The sequence below is a fragment of the Oncorhynchus keta genome, chromosome 25 (genome assembly GCF_023373465.1).
Source record: "Oncorhynchus keta strain PuntledgeMale-10-30-2019 chromosome 25, Oket_V2, whole genome shotgun sequence".
Lineage (NCBI taxonomy): Eukaryota > Metazoa > Chordata > Actinopteri > Salmoniformes > Salmonidae > Oncorhynchus > Oncorhynchus keta.
This window is the reverse complement of record NC_068445.1, coordinates 4,757,403-4,784,294: the sequence shown is the minus strand read 5'-3', so window position 1 is coordinate 4,784,294 and position 26,892 is coordinate 4,757,403. Positions and strand designations below refer to the sequence as shown.

The following is a 26,892-nucleotide window of genomic DNA, read 5'->3' as shown; positions in this document are numbered from 1 at the left end:
TATAGGGAGGAGGTCAGAGACCTGGCAGTGTGGTGCCAGGAAAACAACCTCTCCCTCAATGTGAGCAAGACATGATAGTGGACTACAGGAAAAGAAGGGCCGAACAGGCCCCCATTAACATCGACAGGGTTGTAGTGGAGACGGTCGAGAGTTTCAAGTTATTCGGTGTCCACATTACCAACAAACTATCATGGTCTGAACATACCAAGACAGTCGGGAAGAGGGCACGACAACACCTTGTCCCCATTCGGACACTGAAAAGATTTGGCATGCATCTCCAGATCCTCAAAAAGTCCTACAGCTGCACCATCGAGAGCATCCTGATCGGTTGCATCACTGCCTGGTATGGCAACTGCTAGGCATCTGACCGTAAGGCGCTACAGAGGGTAGTGTGTACGGCCCAATACATTAGAGGCCAATCTTCCTGCCACCCAGGACCTATATACTAGGTGGTGTCAGAGGAAGGCCCAAATCATAGACTGTTCTCTCTGCTGCAAGCAGCACTGGAGCGCCAAGTCTATGTCCAAAAGGCTCCTGAACAGCTTCTACCCTCAAGCTTTAAGGCTGCTGAACAATTAATCAAATGGCCACTTGGACTATTTATATTGACCCCCCCCCCCTCTTTGTTTTTACACTGCTGCTACTCACTGTTTATTATCTATGGGTGCACCTCAGCCACGCTCAAGGTCCTAAATGATATCTTAACCGCCATCGATAAGAAACATTACTGTGCAGCCGTATTCATTGATCTGGCCAAGGCTTTCGACTCTGTCAATCACCACATCCTCATCGACAGACTCGACAGCCTTGGTTTCTCAAATGATTGCCTCGCCTGGTTCACCAACTACCAGAGTTCAGTGTGTCAAATCGGAGGGTCTGCTGCAGTCTCTATGGAGGTGCCACAGGATTCAATTCTTGGACCGACTCTCTTCTCTGTATACATCAATGAGGTCGCTCTTGCTGCTGGTGAGTCTCTGATCCACCTCTACGCAGACGACACCATTCTGTATACTTCTGGCCCTTCTTTGGACACTGTGTTAACAACCCTCCAGGCAAGCTTCAATGCCATACAACTCTCCTTCCGTGGCCTCCAATTGCTCTTAAATACAAGTAAAACTAAATGCATGCTCTTCAACCGATCGCTACCTGCACCTACCCGCCTGTCCAACATCACTACTCTGGACGGCTCTGACTTAGAATACGTGGACAAATACAAATACTTAGGTGTCTGGTTAGACTGTAAACTCTCCTTCCAGACCCATATCAAACATCTCCAATCCAAAGTTAAATCTAGAATTTGCTTCCTATTTCACAACAAAGCATCCTTCACTCATGCTGCCAAACATACCCTTGTAAAACTGACCATCCTACCAATCCTCGACTTTGGCGATGTCATTTACAAAATAGCCTCCAATACCCTACTCAACAAATTGGATGCAGTCTATCACAGTGCAATCCGTTTTGTCACCAAAGCCCCATATACTACCCACCATTGCGACCTGTACGCTCTCGTTGGCTGGCCCTCGCTTCATACTCGTCGCCAAACCCACTGGCTCCATGTCATCTACAAGACCCTGCTAGGTAAAGTCCCCCCTTATCTCAGCTCGCTGGTCACCATAGCATCTCCCACCTGTAGCACACGCTCCAGCAGGTAAATCTCTCTAGTCACCCCCAAAACCAATTCTTTCTTTGGCCGCCTCTCCTTCCAGTTCTCTGCTGCCAATGACTGGAACGAACTACAAAAATCTCTGAAACTGGAAACAATTATCTCCCTCACTAGCTTTAAGCACCAACTGTCAGAGCATCTTACAGATTACTACACCTGTACATAGCCCACCTATAATTTAGCCCAAACAACTACCTCTTTCCCAACTGTATTTAATTTATTTATTTATTTTGCTCCTTTGCACCCCATTATTTTTATTTCTACTTTGCACATTCTTCCATTGCAAAACTGCCATTCCAGTGTTTTACTTGCTATATTGTATTTACTTTGCCACCATGGCCTTTTTGCCTTTACCTCCCTTCTCACCTCATTTGCTCACATTGTATATAGACTTGTTTATACTGTATTATTGACTGTATGTTTGTTTTACTCCATGTGTAACTCTGTGTCGTTGTATCTGTCGAACTGCTTTGCTTTATCTTGGCCAGGTCGCAATTGTAAATGAAAACTTGTTCTCAACTTGCCTACCTGGTTAAATAAAGGTGAAATAAAATAAAAATAAATAAATAAATCTATGCATAGTCACTTTACCCCAACCTACAAACTACCTCAACTAATCTGTACCCCAGCACATGAACTTGGTACCAGTACCCCTTGTATATAGCCTCGTTATTGTTATGTTACTTTTTAGTTTTTACTTTAGTTTATTTAGTAAATATTTTCTTGAACTGCATTGTTGATTAAGGGCTTGTAAGTAAGCATTTCACGACAAGGTTGTATTCGGCACATGTAACAAATAAAAGTTGATTTGATTTGATATGCTTCAGTTTGCTGCCCTATGACTGGTTTCATATTTGTGACCCATCACCTCAATTCAGTCTTATGTAGCAACATTTGAAATTGTGTTTTTTACATCGGATAAAAGTACAGACCTAGAGCTACAAAATGGTTTGTCATGCACTGCAGTTGAGGAACAATGGTTAAGTAATTGTGCTTTGAAAATTGATCAACTTGTAACCACACTTTTGAGAACATGGCCCTTGATTATTTTGGAACACCTACTGGAGAGCTCTTCTTTGTCTTTACCCATTCAGCATTGTTCACAGCCTCTTAAGCCCCACCCATCTCTATATGATTCACATGTGAGGCCATGTGCTAAACAGAGTAAGGTAGTTTAGAAAACACACAACTATTTCAAGACTAAAGTGCTGAAAGTACTGTAGTAGCAAAAGTGGTGGTAAAAATACACTTTATCTAGTCCTCGGACAATATCCTATTCTGACTTTGGTGCAGATCATGTTGTTATTTACGTTGTCGTAAACACACAGTATATCAAATAAAATGTTTGTTTGTCATGTGCATAGGATACAGAAGGTGTAAAAAGTACAATTAAATGATAACTTGCATATTTGCAGAGTAGCGAAATGCTATAACCACCCACAGCCACATCTAGCTAAGTGGATGGATCACTATTGTCTAGACATGTACACATGTTGATGAAATACAATATATGGCCGTAATCACACTCAGACATACCTGGCCAACCTGATGGGTTTTGTCGTCACGACTTCCGCCAATGTTGGCTCCCCCCCTTGTTCGGGCGGCGTTCGGCAGTCGACGTCATAGGCCTTCTAGCCATCGTCGCTCCATTTTTCATTGTTCCATTTGTTTTGTCTTGTTCCCCGCACACCTGGTTTACATTCCCTAATCACACTGCATATTTATATATATTCCTCTGTTCCCCCCATGTCTTTGTGTGTAATTGTTTTGTTACGTGTTTAGTGTTATGCGCCAGACTGGTTCCCGGGTATTGTGTTTTGACCCGTAGTATGTTGTTTGTCATATATTTGCATTATTGTGAGTGTTTTCACACTTATTCACTTTTGCCATTGGCTGGAGGGGTTTTCGACGCAGTTGCGTCTCTCTTTTGTGCTTCTGCCAAATAAAGTGTGCCTGATCACAACTCTCTGCTCTCCTGCACCTGACTTCTTACCAGTAGCACACAACTTTGACATATGTAATCATCTGGCGAAGTGGAGTCTTTTGTTAAGACATGTAGCTAGCTAGCTAAACAATGAACCATAATTCCAGCCCATAGCTACAGTACAAATGGGTTGCCATAGCTAGCCATCATGCATTAAATTAATTTGTAGTATGAATCTGCAGGTAGTTACCGCTAGCCAACTAGGTTCAATGTCAGCTAGCTAGCTAACATTAGGCTATAAATAGCAATGCAAATGGGAAATCATATTACTACGCAGATCATACACGTAATGCTAGCTAGCGAGCCAACATGTTCTAGATAGCTAACAGTACGCTTTAACTTGCAGTAAAAACAACTTTCTGACCAAATTAGAAATGTAGCTAGACTCTTACCCGTATACATGGATGAATGCTTGTTTGACCTGTTGTGTCAAGTCACACCAGTTCACACTGACTGTGTGCAGTCCATCACAACTTTTTCCCACTGATCTTTGTCGATTACGCCTGATAAATTCAGAGCAACAATGTTGTTGAGAGCGGTAGCAACACTTTTGCAGGACTCCATGGCTAATATTATATCTTTCAAAAAATCTGCGGTGTCTACACATACTGAGCAGCTCACAGAACCATGCTACATCGCTTCAAGACCCTTCTATAACATTCCATTTACATTAGAAATAGAGATTTGATTGTAAAAAATCTAACTTCTTATAATTACAAAACACCATTTGACAATGTTTTATCTCCTTCCATTTGTTTTTTTTTCTACCCTCAGGACCTTGCCAACCGAACCCATGCCACAACAGAGGAATATGTGAAATCAGTGAAACCTACAGAGGCGACACGTTCATAGGTTACGTCTGCAAGTGTCCAACCGGCTTCAACGGGATCCACTGCCAACACAGTAAGTTGGATGATTATCATTATATCTTATAGATACCGGTGATAACATTTCTAGGAAAGAAATTCAAATGAAGAAAAGTAGAGCTCTTAGAGAAATATACACATTATGCCCTTCATATAAATACTTGCCACTGGTTAATACTAGAACCACTAAAGCAGTCATTTTGACTGCTCACGATTTTTAACTCACACCCCCCTCTGTCCTTGACTTTTCCTAAATAAGTCTATATAACACACTGCCGCTGTTAGAATCTTAATATTGCAAACAGAACTGGAGTTAAACCAGCTTTAGGGGGGCATGTCATTTTTTTGAATGGTTTTCCCCCATTGCGCCTCCTTCTCCCAAAAGTAGGGCCTGCTCCACTCCATTTTCCGACAGTTTAAAGTGCAGAGCTCAGATGATAATCCCCCGAAAATTGACCCAAAACTGAACCAAAACTAATTTCACACATACAGTACCAAAAGTTTGGAAACACCTGGTCATTCCAGGGTTTTTCTTTATGTTTTACTATTTACTACATTGCAGAATAATAGTGAAGACACCAAGTCTATGAAATAACACATATGGAATTATGTAGTAACCAAAACAAGTGTTAAACAAATCAAAATATATTTTATATTTGAGATTCTTCAAAGTAGCCACCCTTTGCATTGATGACAGCTTTGCACACTCTTGGCGTTCTCTCAATCAGCTTCATGAGGCAGTCACCCGGAATGCATTTTAATTAGCAGGTGTGCCTTGTCAACCTTTTTACACATACCAAAAAAAAGGGTGTGATCATTCTACAGTGGTACCTGGAGCATACGCGCCAACTGGTGTGATTAGAACCCTTATTTAGCACGTCCAGTTTTGATTGACGCAACAATCAGCACTTGAGCTGGCCACACTGTTTATTCACGGAAATATTTTGCAAAACACAGTCCTTACAAAGTTATGTCCAGAATGTGACCAGTTCATTTCTGGATGCAATGTTCAGAAATTCACAGATATAGTGTCACGCCTTGGTCTTAGTATTTTGTGTTTTCTTTATTATTTGTTCAGGCCAGGGTGTGACATGGGTTTATTGTATTGTCGTATTGGGGTTTTTGTAGGCATTGGGATTGTGGTTGATTAGGGGTGCGTCTAGTATAGGCTTGGCTGCCTGAGGCGGTTCTCAATCAGAGTCCGGTGTTTCTTGTTGTATCTGATGGGGAACCGTATTGAGGTAGCCTGGGTTTCACTTTGTATTTCGTGGGTGATTGTTCCTGTCTCTGTGTAGTTTCACCAGATAGGCTGTAATTAGGTTTTCACGTTCCGTTTGTTGTTTTGCTTTTGTATTAAGTTATTTCATGTATCGCTCTTCATTTATTAAAGACATGAGTAACCACCACGCTGCATTTCGGTCCGACTCTCTTTCTACAAACGAAGAACATGGTTACATGTAGCTGCAGCATTACAAACCGGAAAATGTAGGCTACATTTCTCCTAGCGCTAACTGAGGAAAGATTGACCTAACAAAGAAGGCCATATTTTATATCTCTCGGCTGACAGAAACTACAATATGAATGAACTAATAGCAATTACTATTTACAATTGATCACGTCATGGGTGAGCTCACCCTTGACCGAAATAATAGAGTTAAACATTTTCTAGAAATCGAAAGTAATCTGACAATGGGTAGTTTGTGCGCGCCGCCATGTTTTTTTTTTTTACATCAACCAAAGATAATAAGAGACAAGATGAGTTTGGTCTGTTTGTAGTATGCATGTTGAAGGGGATGTGTTGTCTACGATCATTCACTTCTCTTCATTTACTTCCAGAAGTTTACCCGGAAGTTGAGTGAACCATTCCTTCACCTCATCATAACCACTTTGATCTGACAGACCTTTACGTGATACATTGTGTAATGTCAACAAACATGGCACCACACACAGCTGGCAAATAGCTTAGCATTAGCTAATTATAATCAGTACAACATTCAAAAAAGTATTTTACACACATCATGGGTGTCCATTAAAATCTTTGCAATAATCAGAATGCATTATTTGTCACCAGAACTTGAAAACATGTGAATAAAACTGGAAATACATTATGCTCCAAACATACATAGATCCAGTTGAAGTCGGAAGTTTAAATACACTTAGGTTGGATTCATTAAAATTCTTTATTCAACCACTCCACAAATGTCTTGTTAATTAACAAACTATAGTTTTGGCAAGTCGGTTAGGTGCATAACACAAGTAATTTTTTCCAACAGTTGTTTACAGTTTATTTCACTGTATCACAATTCCAGTGCGTCAGAAGTTTACATACACTAAGTTGACTGTGCCTTTAAACAGCTTGGAAAATTCTAGAAAATGATGTCATGGCTTTAGAAGCTTCTGATAGGCAAATTGACATGATTTCAGTCAATTGGAGGTGTACCTGTGGATGTATTTCGAGGCCTACCTTCAAACTCAGTGCCTCTTTGCTTGACATCATGGGGAAATGAAAATAATTAACGAAGACCCCCACCCCCTTGTGAAGATGCTGGATGAAACAGGTACAAAAGTATCTATTTCCACTGTAAAACAAGTCCTATATCGACATAACCTGAAAGGACACTCAGCAAGGGAGAAGCATCTGCTCCAAAACCACCATAAAAAAATCCAGACTATGGTTTGCAACTGCACATGGAGACAAAGATCGTACTTTTTGGAGAAATGTCCTCTGGTCTGATGAAACAAAAGTAGAACTCTTTGGCCATAATGACCATTGTTATGTTTGGAGGAAAAAGGGGAGGCTTGCAAGCCGAAGAACACCATCCCAAACTTGAAGCTTGGGGGTGGCAGCATCATGTTGTGGGGGTGCTTTGCTGCCGGAGGGACTGGTGCACTTCACAAAATAGATGGCATCATGAGGTTGGAAAATTATGTGGATATTTTGAAGCAACATCTCAAGACATCAGTAAGTTAAAGCATAGTCACAAATTGGTCTTCCAAATGGATAATTCCCCCCAAAATACTTACAAAGTTGTGGCAAAATGGCATAAGGACAACAAAGTCAAGTTATTGGAGTGGCCATCACAAAGCCCAGACCTCAATCATATAGAAAATGTGTGGGCAGAGCTGAAAAAGTGTGGGTGAGCAAGGAGTCCGACAAACTTGACTCAGTTACACCAGCTCTGTCTGGAGGAATGGGCCTAAATTTACCCTACTTATTGCGGGAAGCTTGTGGAAGGCTATCCGAAACGTTTGACCCAAGTTAAAAATTTTAAAGGCAATGCTACCAAATACTAATTGAGGTAATGTAAACTTCTGACCCACTGGCAATGTGATGAAAGAAATAAAAGCTGAAATAAGTCATTCTCTCTACTATTATTCTGACATTTCACATTCTTACAATAAAATGGTGATCCTAACTGACCTAATACAGGGAATTCTTACTAGCATTTACATGTCAGGAATTGTGAATAACTGAGTTTAAATGTATTTTGCTTAGGTGTATGTAAACTTCCGACTTCAACTGTAGATAATGTATGCGCTTACAGTAGAAACGACAACACGATATACAGAAAATAATGAACTTACATTAATAAGAACGCACACATGTCCAAAGGTATTATTTGTAAGGAAAACAACAAAGAATACAATGCGAGCGCCAGCCAGAAAATGTTCCAATTCGTGCAAACTGCGCCACTGTCTGTATACTTGATCTGCGCAAACATTGGTGAAGTGTGTGGGCTCTCCTCGAAGAGCGGCTCAGTAAAGCCTCAAACATAAATTGTCCACAATGCTGAAATGGGCTACTTCGATGTGAATTAATGAGAAGGCAGAACCCACCTAAATTCAAACTGTTGTTACAAAATAATTGGAATTTGACAAGTTGAAACATGGCCTATAGATAATTAGCTGGCAGCACGTGTTAACTGTCCTAATGAGTAATAATCACATTTTGGAACAGAGTGCATACAACAACTCACGCTGGGGAGACCATTAGAGATATTTGGAACTCACGTATGAAAAGGGTAAAAGTTAATTGGTTGAATTTATTTCCTTCTTAATGTGTTAGAGCCAATCAGTTGTGTTGTGACAGTATAGGGGTGGTATACAGAAGATAGCCCTATTTGGTAAAAGACCAAGTCCATATTATGTCAAGAACAGCTCAAATAAGCAAAGATAATCTTACAGTCCATCATTACTTTAAGACATGAAGGTAAGTCAATCAGGATAATTTCAAAAACAGGCACTCATGTAGACCACCACAGGAAAGGAAGACCCAGCGTTCTCTGCTTCTGAGGATAAGTTCATTAGAGTTACCAGCCTGAGAAATTGCAGACCAGAGTTCAAGTAACAGAGATATTGCAACATCAACTGTTCAGAGTAGACTGTGTGAATCAGGACTTCATGGTCGAATTGCTGCAAAGAAACGACTACTAAAGGAAACAGATGAGAAGAGAATACTTGATTGGGCCAAGAAACACGTGCAATTGACATTAGACCAGTGGAAATCTGTCCTTTGGTCTGATGAGCCCAAATTTGAGATTTTTGGTTCCAACTGCCGTGTCTCTGTGAGACGCAGAGTAGGTGAACGGATGATCTCCGCATGTGGTATTCGCACTGTGAAGCACAGAGTGTAACGGTTGTTGTTGGTTGAAGAAGGTGAAGAGGACCAAGGTGCAGTGTGGTACGTGTTCATGGTAAATTTAATAAAGAAACTGAACACTAGAAAAAAAAGAAGAACAAACGAAACAGTTCTGTCTGGTGCAGACACACAAAGACAGAAAACAACTACACACAAACACAGGTGGGAACAGGCTACCTAAGTATGGTTCTCAATCAGAGACAACGATTGACAGCTGCCTCTGATTGGGACACATACCAGAACAAACATAGAACAAAACCTAGAATGCCCACCCCAACTCACGCCCCGACCAACCTAAAATAGAGACATAAAAAAAGGAACTAAGGTCAGGATGTGACACAGAGGAGGTGTGATGGTGTGGGGGTGCTTTGCTGATGACACTGTCTGTGATTTATTTAGAATTTAAGGCACAGTTAACCAGCATGACCAACACAGCATTCTGCAGCGATACGCCATCCCATCTGGTTTGCCTTTAGTGGGACTACCATTTGTTTTTCAATTAGACAATGACCCAACACACCTCCAGGCTGTGTATGGGCTGTTTGACCAAGTAGGAGATTGTGTTTTGGTGTCTTCACTACAATGTTCTACAATATAAGAAAAACCCTTGATTGAGTTGGTGTGTCCAAACTTTTGACTGGTACTGTATAACAAAAGCTGAAATAAATGATTAAAGTATGATGGGGAGAATGGGTGAGTTGATGAGCGAGGGTAAGCGAAAGAAGAATCATTATGTAATTACCCAATCTGAATGAAGAACAGGGAGGGACATTCTATTTGTAGTCTTAATCTTAAAGTGGTACTCTATCTACCCTATGTCAGTTCTCCTTATAAAAGCAGTCTTATTATCAGTCTACTCTGGCCTACTTGGAGTAGGCTGCACAGCGAGAGCAGGCATAATTGTAAATGCTGAACTGCTTTCAATCTCTGGGGAAATATCCACATCATGCAGCAGGCATGAGTGTCGGAGAATGTGGTGATCAGGCTTGGGGAAACTTACATGGCAAGGGAAGCAATGTCCCCATGGATCATTTCTTCACTTCACTGTCATTGGTGAAAATGTTGCTTGCAAAGAAAACAAGTCTGAAAGGTGTTGGGCCGAAAATCTCCCCCTTGACAGAATTCTCCCCAACCCTTTGCGTTCTTCATTGCTGTGACTTGCTTGCTAGTTGAGATTTCTGCTCTTCACTCCGTTGTCAGTTAAGCCTACGTTTCACTGATCGTACAGTATAAAAAATACTAATTACACTGTTAAAATGTTGCAGTCAAAATGACTGCTCATTAGCTTGAAGGGGGAGTCTAATGTTAAATGCTCACCTGTCATGTCAATTGGAGAGGTTACAGAAAACAAATGATAGCCCTTTATGTAAAAATCTGTGATTTTAAAAGGGTTGATCGATGTCAACCTTTTGTCCTATCGTGATTATTGTACTCGTAATACATAGTATAGTATAAACCAGTGGTTCCCTAACATTTTTGTTTACTGTAAAACCAACTGCATTTTTTTATGCCCGGAGTACCTCTGAAGTGCCCCCTCATGTACATTCTACCATTAGGCTTGTGGTCTCATGAGTCTTCTTAACCGTTGTGTGGTGTTCATGTTTTTGTTATTCACCCACTGTTCGCAGGTCTGATGGACCCACAAACACAGGCAAAACGTACATGTTAACATATCAATTACAAGCAATATAGATGGCATACATGGTTAATATTTGCCATTTCCCTCTGTTAGAACACATTTATCAATAAAAGCTCTATTAATTTAATTAATTAAAAAGACAAAATATCTATTATAATCAAGACATGGGTGCAATAAATCATGTTTACCTTGAACATATATTAATGTAACAAGGTTTTCATCAATATTGATGTTTTACTGCTTTGGACTGAAGGACACATTTTATATACAGTATTTTATGGACATGATAAATGATCGCTACATGAGGGACAGATTTTACTGTTTTGTGTTGCAAATGTATTTCTTGCATTTGATGCATGTAGAATGATGAAAACACATCTCACACACTCACTCACATATATAGTTACATCAGGCCAAGGTAGGAGAGACAGCCATACAACAACATCATAATAATAATAATAATATATGCCATTTAGCAGACGCTTTTATCCAAAGCGACATCACTCACACTTACTTCCGGTATTGGAGTTGTTGGGGTTTGCGAGTCGGGAGGATGGGGAACCAGTATCCTCCTCATGATGGCTGCAAAAGCTGGGGTCCTTGGGATATGTTGCCTCCTCTGGATTTGAAGTCTTACCAATGCCTTTCCCTGCTCCTCGAGAAAGAGTCGTCTCCTCTGGAGCTTCCCTCTGTTCCAATCTGGGTTCAACGCCATCCAGACGACAAATGAGTTGTACCCCGAAATGTACAAAATGTTGAAGAATATCAGAAGTGGCAAGCATAAGATTCTCCTTTTGCAGCTGTAGCCAGTCACCAGTTTGTCCACCTCTCCTTTTGTGGCATGATTTCTGGTTTTTGATTTTTCTGGCCACAGATTCTCCCATCCCTATGCAGCGTACTAATGAGTACCACATTTTTCTCTTTCTTTGGCACGTAGGACACTAGGGACGTGTCGGCTGTGAACACAAACTTAGAGCAATTGATAGGCCTGTTCCGTGTATTCAACAGCTGAGGTGGGAGCTCTGGCTTGATTTTTCTTACTGTTCCTACTATCGTCAGCTTCCTCTTGAGGAGCTCCTGTCCCAGCTTAAGCAAAGTAAAAAAGTTATGGCATGTGATGTTGTGGCCACGGAGTCCCTGTGTCACATCCAGGACAACCCACATCGCTTGGTTCTTCTCAGAGGCTCCTCAATCTGGCTACCCCATAAACACTTGCAAGTTCCACACATACAGTATAATGAAGTAGTATCACAGGCAGCCCAGATCTTGATTCCATATTTTGCGTGTTTAGAGAGTATGTACTGCCTTAAGGGGCAGCGGCCCCTCAATGGCATAAGCTGCTCATCAACAGTAACGTTGGGCCCAGGTTTGTAAAACAGGGAAAGGCGGTCCACCCGCTTGTCCCACACTGACCTGATTTCAGCTACCTTGTCTCTCTGACGCCAAGCTGGTCTGGTGTCTCGGTTAACGAGGCGGTCATCCTGGAAAAAATTTGGAAGTTTTCCAGAGTTAATGTTGCATGGAAAAGTTCTCTGCCAGTTTCTGCATCCCGCAGGGATTCTGTGTATTCCCCATTGGATCTGAAAGCACCAGCAAGGATAAGAACCCCAAAATATGCATGCAAAAACATGCCTTCCCTCCAAATTAGTGCAGTCCAGAATGATTTAGTGGATGGTGTCTGGGATGAACAGCTCAAAATAAGACTTTATGTCCTGCACATGAGTAACCGCCATCTGCGTCGGCCTTGGTTGCATCCTTATCACATTGGCAGCCATGCGTGGTGGCTCATTCCATGAATTTTCAAAATTGTTTGGACAACCATATTTTTCCTCCTGCAGTCTGCTGATGAGCTGGTTGCTGACTGGCTGATCCTGGGGCTGGCTGAGGGTCAAACTCATCCTTGTCTTCCAACTCACTGTCAGACTTCGAATTGGCAGAGACATGATCCTCATATTCTGAAAATTATTCATCTTTCAAAATGGAAGAAGCTCATTCCACACTAGCTTCTCCCTCTATAAAAAATATTTCTAAGGCCCTCCGAGCAAAGATTACTTTTGCCATACTGATTGATTGTGGTAAGGAGCTACACATGCAAAGCTACTTATTTGTTGTGTCCCTCTCCCAATTTGCACCTGGCTGGGGTAGAGTGTGGGAAAATGCTGCATTTTTTACAATGTAGCAAAAAATAATGTATTGTAATAACATTTTTCAGGTTCCCGTAAGATGTTGTGTAGTTTCGCACACTACAAAGGGTAAAGGGTGAGAGAAAGGCTGGAGACAGGAAGACAGGCAGGGAGACAGACAGGTTACTGGTGCTATGTTGAAACAGCAGGCCCAGGTAGGAGGAAGACACACAGCAAATCGTTTTGTTAAAGTTTTACTTGTTTTCACCTACACACACACTTTTTCACACTTCTATTACCCTCGGGTCCAGTGGACCTGAACACCATGTATGTAATATAAATGTGTAGGGGGTGCACAGTGTGCACTCAATGAAAATGTTTTCTTTAACATGTTCTTAACAGAAAGTGAGGCATGGCCAATGAGTCTCAGGATGAATCTTTTTTTTTTGTAAACATTGAAAATGGGTCCCACAGACCCAAATAGCACACAAGCATCAAGAACCTCCTGTGCAGAGTCCAAGTAATCCCAAAGGTCCTAGTACCCCTGGTTGGGAACCACTGGTATAAATGATGGTATTGCCCCCCCATATTGGCCAACTAAAAACATAACATTTAAGCAACAACAATAATTCAAAAAAACACTGTCGGACTACTGCACGGAATTGCATGCTAGAACTGGACGAATCATGGTAATAGATAATGTTGTTGAAAGCCCGTCATTTCTGGCGGAGCTTCAGCGTGAAACAGTTGTGTGTGTGTGTCTGTTTGGCGTGCACGTGATGGAGCAAATTGACAGTCAACTGATGAGGAATGGGCTGTCTTGCCATAGTGAGTTTGTTTATGAATCCTGAGCTGAAAATATGCAAAGTCTACAGCCTCCAGAGATGGATAATAATTGCTTTATTTGCATCAACCTCCTCTCTTAATTTTGTTTGTTCAATCTCTCATAAAGCTGTGATTGTGAATAGCCTACAGTATGCCTAGGTCTTTAGACTACTTTCATTCTTGTTCTTTTTGAAAGCGGCACCTTAGGACAACACCTTCTTAGGCTATTTGAATATGCGGGAAATAGGTTACTCTTCATAACTTGAATTTGTCTTTAAGCTTGATGATAGGTCTAGCAGGAGGACTGGCCATCTGGTTTTAATATGAAGGGATTTTTCCGGGCCTCACGGAACATTTCCTTCTTGATAAGATTAAACTTGATTTAACTTAACATTCAATTCTTCTATAGGCTATTGATATTGTTTGTTCCCTCATATTATTAGTCGTCTGGCTACCTTTTGTTTTAGCCTATTCAAACGTTTTGAGATGGAACTCCGTTAGATTAATGCATTGTGTGATCAGGAGAAAGCCATGTATAAAACGATGAAAGCGTAGCCTAGCCCAGCCTAAAGTCATAATAAACGCCTAGAGAATGGAGAGAGAAGGTTATTTAACCTGTTTTTACAACAGCTAGACACAAGACCAGATAGATAAGGAGTATCTCTTATATAAAGAAATTAATACACCACATGACCAAAAGTATGTGGATACCTGCTCAGAAAACATTGCATTCCATAATCATGGGCATTAATATGGAGTTTGTCCCCCGTTTGGTGCTATAACAGCCTACATTGTCCTGTGAAGGCTTTGCACAAGATGTTGGAAAATTGTTGTGGGGACTTGCTTCCATTCAGTCACTAGAGCATTAGTGAGGTTGAGCACTGATGTTGGGCGATTAAGCCTGGCTCACAGTCGGTGTTCCAATTCATCCCAAAGTTGTTCGATGGTGTGAAGAACAGGGCTTTGTACAGGCAAGTCAAGTTCTTCCACACCGGTCTCGACAAACCATTTCTGTAAGGACCTCGCTTTGTTCATGGGGACATTGTCATGCTGAAACAGGAAAGGGCCTTCCCCAAACTGTTTCCACACAGTTGGAAGCACAGAATCATCTAAAATGTAATTGTATACTGTAGCATCTAGATTTCCCTTCACTGGAACCAAGGGGCCTAGCCTGAACCATGAAAAACTGCCCTGGACCATTAGTTATCCTCCACCAAATTTTACAGTTGGCACAATGCATTGGGGCAGGTAGCACTCTCCTGGCATCAGCCAAACCCAAATTTGTCCGTTGGACAGCGAGATGGTGAAGCGTGATTCATCACTCCAGAGAACGCTTTTCCACTGCTCCATACTCCAATGGCGGCAAGCTTAACACCACTCCAACCAACGCTTGTTATTGTGCATGGTGATTTTAGGCTTGTGTGAGGCTGCTCGGCCATAGAAACCCATTTCATGAAGCTCCCGACGAACAATTATTGTACTGACTTTGCTTCCAGAGACAGTTTGGAACCGAGGACAGACAATGTTTACGGGCTACGTGCTTCAGCACTCGGCGGTCCCATTCTGTGAGCTTGTGGGGCCTACCACGTCCCGGCTGAGCTGTTGCTGCTGCTTGACGTTTCCACTTCACTATAACAGCACCTAAAAGTTGACTGTGGCAGCTCTTGCAGGGCAGAAATTTGACGAATTGACTTGTTGAAAAGGTGTCATGACGGTGCCATCTTGAAAGTAACTGAACTCTTCTGTAAAGCCATTCTACTGCCAATGTTTGTCTATGGAGATTGCATGGCGGTGTGCTCAATTGTGTATACCTGTCAGCAACGGGTGTGGATGAAATAGCCGAATCCACATACTTTTGTATACATACAGTGGGGCAAAAAAGTATTTAGTCAGCCACCAATTGTGAAAGTTCTCCCACTTAAAAAGATGAGAGAGGCCTGTAATTATCATCATAGGTACACTTTAACTATGACAGACAAAAATGAGAAAAAAATAGAAAAAATCCAGAAAATCCTACATTGTAGGATTTTTTATGAATTTATTTGCAAATTATGGTGGAAAATAAGTATTTGGTCAATACTTTGTTATATACCCTTTGTTGGCAATGACAGAGGTAAAACGTTTTCTGTAACTCTTCACAAGGTTTTCACACACTGTTGCTGGTATTTTGGCCCATTCCTCCATGCAGATCTCCTCTAGAGCAGTGATGTTTTGGGGCAGTTGCTGGGCAACACAGACTTTCAACTCCCTCCAAAGATTTTCTATGGGGTTGAGATCTGGAGACTGGCTTGGCCACTCCAGGACATTGAAATGCTTCTTACGAAGCCACTCCTTCGTTGCCCGGGCGGTGTGTTTGGGATCATTGTCATGCTGAAAGACCCAGCCACGTTTCATCTTCAATGCCCTTGCTGATGGAAGGAGGATTTCACTCAAAATCTCACGATACATGGCCCCATTCATTCTTTCTTTTACACGGATCAGTCTTCCTGGTCCCTTTACAGAAAAACAGCCCCAAAGCATGATGTTTCCACCCCCATGCTTCACAGTAGGTATGGTGTTCTTTGGATGCAACTCAGCAGTCTTTGTCCTCCAATTACGACAAGTTGAGTTTTTACCAAATAGTTCTATTTTGGTTTCATCTGACCATATGACATTCTCCCAATCTTCTTCTGTATCATCCAAATGCTCTCTAGCAAACTTCAGACGGGCCTGGACATGTACTGGCTTAAGCAGGGGGACACATCTGGCACTGCAGGATTTGAGTCCCTGGCGGCATAGTGTGTTACTGATGGTAGGCTTTGTTACTTTGGTCCCAGCTCTCTGCAGGTCATTCACTAGGTCCCCCATGTGGTTCTGGGATTTTTGCTCACCGTTCTTGTGATCATTTTGACCCCCGGGGTGAGATCTTGCGTGGAGCCCCAGATCGAGGGAGATTATCAGTGGTCTTGTATGTCTTCCATTTCCTACTAATTACTCCCACAGTTGATTTCTTCAAACCAAGCTGCTTACCTATTGCAGATTCAGTCTTCAGATTCAGTCTTGACAGCTCTTTGGTCTTGGCCATAGTGGAGTTTGGAGTGTGACTGTTTGAGGTTGTGGACAGGTGTCTTTTATACTGATAACAAGTTCAAACAGGTGCCATTAATACAGGTAACGAGTGGAGTACAGAGGAGCCTCTTAAAGAAGAAGTTACAGGTCTGTTAGAGCCAGAAATCTTGCTTGTTTGTGGGTGACCAAATACTTATTTTCCACCATAATTTGCAAATTAATTCATAAAAAATCATACAATGTGATTTTCTGGATTTGTTTTCTCATTTTGTCTGTCATAGTTGAAGTGTACATATGATGAAAATTACAGGCCTCTCTCATCTTTTTAAGTGGGGGAACTTGCACAATGTGTGGCTGACTAAATACTTTTTTGCCCCACTGTAGTCTATGTTTAGGCTATAAGGCCCATGCATCCGACAGAGAGAGATACAATATTTTCTGACTGGACATTTTGCACTGCTTTGGTGGAATTCTCCGCTCTGTCTAGCCTACATTCATGTCTTGCGTTATGTGTATAATATTGTTGAAATAGGCTATAGTTGTTGTTGAAATAGTCTATAGCAAATAGGAATAGGCAAATTACTCCGAATTTCACTGGTGTGCTGCCCTGCTGTGTCCTGCCTGACTCCGTTCTTCAGCTTACTACACGGCGCCAGTCAAGTTCAAATAGGCTAAACCATCGCCTGTCACGCCACAATTTCATCAACATCAACAATGGCTGTCAATCGTCGTCGATAGACTATACTATCGTAATCTCGCCCAAACCTAACGTTGTGTTTCAAGCAAAACAAAATGATAGGACAGTATGTCAGGGATATAAAAGAAAAGTGCTGAATTTGCTTTCCTTTGTAGAGTATACACTTAAAAAGGTTAGTGTTAGATAATGTGTGTTTTTACAACCAATTATGTATTATCGCATCTTGTGTGTGTAGACATTTCTTAACAAATAAAAAATAAATACAAAGCTTTTACATTGTTTGGCAAATCCCCACACTGAAACGTGATTTTGAATCTTTTCTTCTGAGTGTTGGCCATTTTATTGGATGAATCAAAGCACAAACAACCGCTGTTTGGAAGAAACAAAAGGAACCAATCATGAATATATTCAAAACACATTCATCTTTGTTTTTATATTGCATAAAACCACCAAAAAAGACATGGCAACGATGTGAATAGATCAACATGTCGTCATAGCTACAAGGTCGTAGCTACAAGGTAAAATAAAAATAGTGATTCCACTGCATAACTCTTGGGAGAGAGGGGGGGGGGTAGAGAGAAAGAGAGAGAGGGTGAAAGAAGGTGAAACAGATAGTAATTCTAAAGAAGATGCATCTGGCTCATACTTCAGTCTTTCCTCACTTGTAGCAAGGATAAACAAGACCCAAAAGATAAGCAGAGATGTTCTGGAGGAAAGTGATGTTTCTATTCCTCCCTGTTTTGGAAATGAAACAGAAAGAGACGCAGTGTTATGGCTGTCTAAAGGGAAAGGAGGGACAGCGGAGATTGAGATCAGTCTTTTACATCTCCTACGTTTTGCTGTAGATTTTAGTATCTTTCACATCTGAAAATAATTCCAGTTACTTTACATAATAAATGTTTGGAATGAATTATTAATGGACTTCTTGCTCTCCCTTTTTGGATGTTACACACAATAGCTGTTCATATGTACTCTAAAATGCTGCAAAATGCTACACATATTTGAACTTAACCAATAGTCTATTTTCTTCATACTGAGAAGTATCTAAATAAAACACAATGGGACATCGTAATTTATTGTTCTACAGAAAGGCCTGATGAGGATTGTATCACCCTTGTGCATTTGTTCTACTGCTGTCCTTTTGTGTGATCAAGTATACGGGCAAAGTTATTTGACTGAGTGACAGCGCCACATTTAATCATGACTTTGTCAACATTTGCCAAACGCATATGGCCCAGGGCTGATTTCAGAATGAGCGAGACATTAGCATGTGAGTCATAATTCAGTTATTGTTTCCCATTAAGCCCTGTGGGCGAAAACCAATTTGATATGGCCTGAATACGTACCAATATCTGCCAATTTTCTTTTCACCCATTACAGTCTAATTATTAAAGAATCTGTATCTGAAGACATTATTAAACAAAATCTAGATTCTGGATAATTTGAGCAATTAAATGATAAAGGCGTGGCCATAATTGTTCTCTCAGAATGACAGTTTGGCTGACTTCATTGTGGTGTGGGTGGGCATTTGCTGATTAGCTTAATGGAAAATATACAATTTAGTTGATGAGATTTTTATCGTAGGGGAACAAACTCGGGTTGAATGGCAGCGTGCATGCCAGTGAATCCAGCAGAAAGCAGAATGACAAGGAGCGAGTGGAGATGTTTGCAAATTGAAAACTGGTCAAACCTGAATATTGTCCTTCTTGACACCATTGCACTGCTTATTTTGCTTCAAACAAATCACAAGTCAGAGAACTGCACTAGAGTGCCTCACCATTCCATTTACTACTATTCTAACCACAGTCTGTTCACCAAGCCTCATTATCTCATTTGTAGGAATGGCCACCTCTTGCTCTTGGATTCTGATTTAACATGTACTACATATGATATGCATGTTTATCAGTACTGATTATACTGTTACCGATACTCTGGCATGAGTGTGTGCAGCAGAGATACCCAAGCCTTTGCAGTTCGCTTTACCTGCTCACTCAGACCCAAATCCAATTTGACACCGTTGAGCATCACCCTAAACAAAGCCAGTGTTGCACACCATGCTGTTGAGAGCTGGTTTATGAAGCGCAGACAAAAATGACATGAACAGCTCAGTACAAATGACCTATTTTAAGTCTTTATTGTTGGACGGGTAAAACATTTATGTTGAGGTGTTGATATGTCAAGAAAATAGGCAGTCCATTTCGGACAACAACATATTCACATAAAGGATAGGTTTGTACAATCATGCTCTGCGACTGAAGTACATTTTGTAGGCTCTGCAATTTCATGAAGGAAAATTAGTAAGGTGTGTCTTTCACATCTGGCCACTCATCCAAGGGCTACATGAGATGTCTCAAAAATAAATCAGACATGTAGGTAATGGTGGCTATTCACCAGCCTGATGGTCTGGGGTTAGAAATTATTGGCCAGTCTTCCAGTTTTCAGCATTATGCCACCCGCGTCTGAGTAATGGAAACAGGGAGAACAGGCCATGGCTCGGATGGCTGAGGTCCCTGATGTTCTTCCTGGCCTTCCTTCGACACCTGGTGTTGTAGGTGTCCTGGAGGGCAGGCAGCGTGCACCCAATGGTACATTTGGCTGCATGTATCACCCTCTGAAGAACCTTGCGGTCCTTGGCGGTGGAGTTGCCATACCAGGCTGTGATGCAGCCCGATCGATGATTAGGGGCAACTCTGTTTGGGGTAATGGGGTACAAGGGGGTGAACCACACTATAGGAGAGTTTGGGCCAGAGAGCATCCAGGGGAGAGAAGTCAGCACAGCATCAGGAGGTCCTCGTGGGGCTCTATAACAAACCTCCTAAATTCTGATTTGTCAGCTCTTCTCACCCCTAGGACAAGCATAGAAACAGACACAATAGAATGAGAGACAGAGAGCACCAGGTCTGATGGTAAAAAGACAGGGGACAAGGGACATATCAGCCTAATTCATGTATGTGTGTACTTAGTTCGCTAGAGGTCTTCATTCGCACTCAATGAGCTCTTGGAAGAATGGGGCATGATAAGGATTGAGAACAAACAGCTGCCTTCCTCTGGGCCACCTTGTCGTGCACTTTGTTCCATCTTCAGGATTCATCATCTTTGGTGGATTCAGACCTATAGCATATTTGTCAGATTATTTTACCAGACTCACAACATTTTCCTTTCTAGCTGTGCCACCAAATGTTTGCGAATTAATAGTAAAGTGAACACGTTTAGCTAATACTGTAACATTATGGAACAACGTTTTTAAAATTGAACAAATGGTTAGTGGGATAGGCAATATGGACAATCCTGGCCTACAAAACTATGATTTATGTCACGCAGAGAAGAGCCAAGTTAACCGAATCACCGGGTTGTGACAGCTAAGGAGGACACTCAGTCCCTGTGCTTTTTTCCATTCAAGCTCTCCCGATTGAGCAGAATATATCACGGTGACATACGAATATTAGTTATTTCTAATAGGCTGCTATCCTATTTGAGAAACGGTATAATCTTCAGAGGGGAAAATTCGCCACGTTACTAGTTTCCCCGCCGACACTGTGATATGCTACAGCTGACCAGTGGCACTGCACCTTAGGTCGGCAGGCACCATGATACAATATGGCTAGCTAGCTTGCAAATGTTAACCAATTATCTAGCTAGGTTAGCTAAGGAAACATGTAGTAATTCAACATTGTCTAGCAATAAATATGCTTATAAACAAGGCAAGGTACCTACCCAGCAGCTACTGAAAATATTCTTCCACTTCACAGCCACTTCAAGAAGATATTTAGTGAAATAGTCTGTGTCTCATGTGTCTCACTAAACAGCTTGTTGGTTGGTGCCTGAAACATATCATTTGAATCTACAGTATGTATAAGATATTACTGTAAATAAATACAGTATGTTAGAGTAATTTTTACAGGAGGTTTCCAAATTACAGTTAACAGTATTTTTCAGAATGCAGTTCTGTCTACAGCATGAATGCTGTAAAACACGTATGGTATTATACTGTGAATCCTGTGTTTTACTGTTGAAATTACAGAAAATTATGCCGTGTAACTGTAGTTCTTTCTAATAGAATGTGAATCCTGTGAACATTTGGTTTTGTTACACAAGTGATTCTCTGATTCAATTGGGCATCTGGTCCTTGAAATTATGGAAGGTTTTGACTTTCATCAACATAAAATGGACTATTGTTTTGGACACAGTGCCAGAAAAAGTCTGGGAATCCCTGGATTGTGAAGATTATATTATGTGAGTGAAAGTGTATTGTTTGAAATTCCTTGGGACAGATGGATGTACCCTCGTTTATCCAGCCTCTCCTAGGTAAAATGGGGTCAGTGCACAATCTGTCTGCTGTGAAAATACATGGGAAATGGAAACAATGTATTGTAGCTTAACTTCATCAAATAAAACAGAGAAATAAAGCACTTGATTGTCCTTGAATCAGGACGTTCTATTGCACACACAGTCGGTAAAATCAACCTATTTTCTGGCATGCCTACATGCAGCAAATAGATAAACGGAACACAGACAGTGGGGGACAACAACATGTTTAAAAAATCTGATTTTACAAGGTATATATTCATCAAATCCGTCTTGACTTTTGTATTCTAACAGGCCCACAATGTGGTTACTAATATCCGATGAGTATATACTGTATATGGCTATTTTCGCTGCATAATATGTAGAAATAGTCCTTTTTTGCATTTGAAAAAAGTACTGCTAAATGCTAACTCTCGTTCTTATAAGCTGGTAGCATAGCTAGCCATATACTATTAGAAATCAGTGGTGGTAGTTGAAGCATTTTTTAAGTGGAATGCAGTTGATTGGTGACAATGACCTGCCATTGCAGGAGTCACCACGTGGTCTATGAAAGGCACAGCAACTCTCTGGCGGTTTGGCTTATTATTAACACTGTTATTATCACAGGTCTTATTTTGAGAGAAAGTGCCTCTACACTGTGATTACTCAAATGATTCGCTGTCTTGTTCCTGTGGCGACAGGGGGCCGACTGGCAGACCACAGTATTGGGAAAATGGCCAATTATAGTAATGAAGTGTCACAAATGCGATCGGGAGTGATCACCTCTGTGCCTGTAGAGATTAAGCGTGTCCTGGACACACATACGATATATTCCGTCTACCAAGGTCAGACACAATTTTATTTACAGTTTTTTTTTCCCGGTAACATTTTTGCAGCATCATATTTTTTTGCTTTCTCTATGTGTTGCTTTTGTCTTTTTTGGAGGGTTAATGTGGCATGATACAACTAGTTGTCTTGGGGTTTTCAACTCATCCAGTGGACAACATTGGTGGTACTGTAAAGTACCCCTGTTGACTCAATTGTAGAATTGCCAGCAGCAATCAGAGGGCCAGCTTTAGTCATTTAAGCAACGAGACATTTCCTTTTCAAAACATGAGACCTATCCTGTCAGAAAGAGATTATAAAGTAGGCTTACCGGTAATTAAAAAATCACACCATCATTATAACAGGCCCAGTCATTATCAATGCTCTCACTATGATCTATTATCCTCTCACTGATGTAGAAGAAGGTTAAAGCACATCAGCTCAGTATGAGTAAACAGGGAAGCAGTTCGCTGTGTGCCTATTGACGTCTTCAACACTCTCCTCTTGAAATAGGATAACGTAGGCAGAGAGGACACAGAATCAGCCAGCGGGGAAAGGCTTTGCAGGTGATATGTACAGCGTTCCCGAGCGGGCTCCATGGAAAGCAAGGTTAAACGTGGCTTCTTCTCAGAGTGGGCTGGGCCGGTGCTTCAGCTCCATCCCTTTATTACTGGGCCAGATGTCTCGGAGAGTATTTCATCTCCCTTTTATTATCAATAAGCAGCCTTTGCCCTCTTTCTTTCAACCCCTGCTGGCAGGACACGATTGATTGGTGCTAAACGTAGGAACGACACTGCTCCATATTTGATCATGATATTGACAGGTGCTATCATGTCTTGTTAGCTCTGAAACCTATTCGGCTCCCTGTTCTGGGGTAATCACCTCGTGTTTATGGTGTCTAATGTGAGCCATTACTGTAAGTCAATACACCTGGGCAACATCAGAGCATCCTTTCAACTGCACATCCGACAGAGATGCTAGCTCCACATCTGGGCATACTCTTGGGCTCTCCAATTAGGCCTGTATTATGAAAATGTATTTGATATGGTGCTTTTTAGCACACACAGTCACTCACAGTCAAACACACACACACACATAGAGGGAGAACGCATACACACCTTTCACACTCGCCAATTCACTTATATTCATGACACACACACACACACACAGGGAGAAAGCAAACACATTTTGCACTCGAACCAATACATTTATATTCACCTCACAGCATCCCGTTTTCATGAAATGCTCTCAGTGACTTTGATCCACTTCCCCTCCATTTGTTGTGCTCTATCTACTGCTTAAGAGTGTGTGCTGATTTTATAAACACAGCAGCAGTCCATTTACAGACTGAGAGGCAAGGTGTGTGTGTGTGTGTGTGTGTGTGTGTGTGTGTGTGTGTGTGTGTGTGTGTGTGTGTGTGTGTGTGTGTGTGTGTGTGTGTGTGTGTGTGTGTGTGTGTGTGTGTGTGTGTGTGTGTGTGTGTGTGTGTGTGTGTGTGTGTGTGTGTGTGTGTCCGCGTGTGTGTGTGTTTAGCTATCTGTGGGTACTAGAATTCTTCACAAGGAGAGTAAAAACAATGAAAATTCAGACAAGTGGAGGAATTTTTCCAGTCCCCAGGAGGAAAAATGCTCTTTTTGGTTTATGGTTTGGTGTTAGGTGTTAGGGTTACAAGTTATGGTAGTTCTGGCTATGTAAACAACTTATAGTGAATGTTTTGAAGCCAAGAATACTTGCTAGCTACAGAATTTCTTGCACAATCACTGTCTTAGTCTTCATCATAGTTAAAGTTAGCATTGGCTGTGCAACCAGTCAAGAAGAGAGAAAGAGCACCTTAGATATCTTTCAAAGGAGTGCAAGTAAGATTATTGGCAAGTGCCCAGTGGTGGAAAAAGTACCCAAATGTCATATTTGAGTAAAAGAAAAGATACTTTAATAGAAAATGACTCAAGTGAAAGTCACCCAGTAAAATACTAAGTCAGTAAAAATCTAAAAGTATTTCTTTTTCAATATACTTAAGTATCAAAATTAAATATAATTGCTAAAATTTACTTAAGTATTAAAAGTTAAAGTTAAAGTATAAATAATTCCTTATATTAAGCAAAGCATCTGGCCACATTTTGATAGGCCTTGAAATACATCCACGGGTTCACCTCCAATTGACTCAAATGATGTCAATTAGCCTATCAGAAGCTTCTAAAGTCATGACATAATTTTCTGGATTTTCCAAGTTATTCTGTCTGTAAACAATTGTTGGAAATATTACTTGTGTCATGCACAAAGTAGATGGCCTAACCGACTTGCCAAAAGTTTAGTTTGGTAACAAGAAATGTGTGTAGTGGTTGAAAAATGAGTTTTAATAACTCCAACCTAAATGTATGTAAACTTCGGACTTCAACTGTATATTCTTACATACTGTACAGTGAGGAATTCACCTTCAAAATACTAGTCTTCTCCCATTTTTTTAACCATTGCCCCCACCCACAAGGTGTATTAACAACAACTATAAATAAGAATAGTATACAAAATGAGAAGAACATAAATCAATCAACTCTAACTAGCACATGTAGGACAGTATGCACATGTGTGTGCATGGAATTTGCAGATGTATTTCTCACATGTGCAGCACATAGTATTTGTTTTACCGTCCTTCTTTGGGTGGCAGAATTGTCATCTTCTCCTCTTGCCTGCCCCAGCTGCAGCCTCAGGTGGATCAGGACAAGATTCAGCCCCCTGAACAGCTTTCACAAGCGCTGCAGAGGTGCCTTTCCCAACTGCTCCAAGAACACCCTCCTCTTGTTCCGCTTATCAGGCATTCGGGTAGGGTTGATCTTGTTCCATATCACAAAGGCGTTGTATGAGGACACATCAATGATGTTATGGAAGATGACCAGGGGCCAGTGGGCAGTCATCCTCCTGTAGCTGTAAGTTCCAATTACCTTGTCCAGGTTGTCCACGCCTCCTTTGTTGTGGTTGTAGTCCAGGATTATGGCTGGCCTGCTGTCCTCACGATCACTGATATCAGCCGTTTTGTGGAGTGTGCTCAGGCGGACCACATTCTTGTTCCTCTTTGGGAGGTAAGAAACTAGAGTGGTGCGGGGGTGCAGGCAAACTTTGATGAGAAGGCCTCTCTCCCCCTTGTTGCGCAGGGGAAGCTCAGGCTTGTTCTTTCTAACTGTGCCAACCATGGTGATCTTTCTCAATTCCTCATTGTGTGTGTGTGTGTTTGTGTGTCAATCAAATTTATCGATAAAGCCCTTTTTACATCAGCCAATGTAAAAAAGTGCTGCACAGAAACCCACCCTAAAACCCCAAACAGCAAGCAATGCAGATGTGGAAGCATGGTGTGTATGTATGTCTTTGTGGTTTTTGTGGTGTGTAAATTATTTTATAACTTCTGGGTCAAAAATGACCCTAAGACAATATTTGTAGCCTGGTGGTGTACAGCTTTCATGGAAATATGAACAAAGGCGATGTTTCCATTTTTCTAATGTTGGGGTCACTCTAGGATAAGTCATCAAATTTAAGTAGAAAGTAGAAAAAAATATAATTGATTTGCTGTTAAACATAGTGGTGGGTAATTTTTCCCCTTAAGACAACACAAGGGTGAAGTAGTACTTGAAAGTAGTTTTACTCAAGTACTTTACACCACTGCAACTGCCTGCACACCACCCCTGGCAAACTAGCTTGCTAATGTGAATACTTTCAGCTTAGATGTCTTTTTCTTCATCACAGTGATTATGGGCCATGAAGGTCTGTTGAGTTGTGTGTTATGTGTTATGACTTTGTTTGGTGCTATCATGGCAGAGAGGGAGAGAGTGGGAGAGAGTGGCCACACTCCAAGCCATTAGAGTTCATTCACAACATGAGAGATCATCAATCTGAATAACCATACTGTAGGATCTCTGATGAAATCATAGCATCTTAGGTCTAGAGGGTGGCAGCCATGATTATATTTTGGGGATAATTGTGTGGAGATTGATTAATTTCAACACAATAATGAAACATTTAACTATGTAGGTTGCCAGTTATTTTTACAGTATAATAACTATTATGTGATTAAAATATGATGTTAGGTTTTAAACCATACGGCATGTAGCGCAGCAGTATTAGCAACCTGACATAGGGAATGTGAGGAAATTAATCACACAGTAACAGAGAAAGAGTACAAAATGGTTGTTTAATTGAATATATCCACAGTCACTCCGGTATTCAGTACGACATGAATGGCCATGGCATTAAGACTGATCGAACTGCACCAGAGTAAATACCCCTCTGCAAGGCCCCCCTTAGCCTTGT

At 41.2% G+C, this 26,892-nt stretch overlaps 1 protein-coding gene across 3 annotated transcripts in view; it reads left to right on the top strand.

The window, feature by feature from the left end:
* The window catches only part of LOC118358027 (EGF-like repeat and discoidin I-like domain-containing protein 3), a 264,375-nt gene that overhangs the window by 103,736 nt on the left and 133,747 nt on the right, over positions 1-26,892 (top strand). For all 3 annotated transcript variants that reach the window (XM_035735396.2, XM_035735395.2, XM_035735397.2), the window contains one exon: positions 4,425-4,553. In XM_035735396.2, coding sequence (XP_035591289.1) covers positions 4,425-4,553 — 129 coding nt within the window. The remainder of the gene's footprint in view (positions 1-4,424; positions 4,554-26,892) is intronic.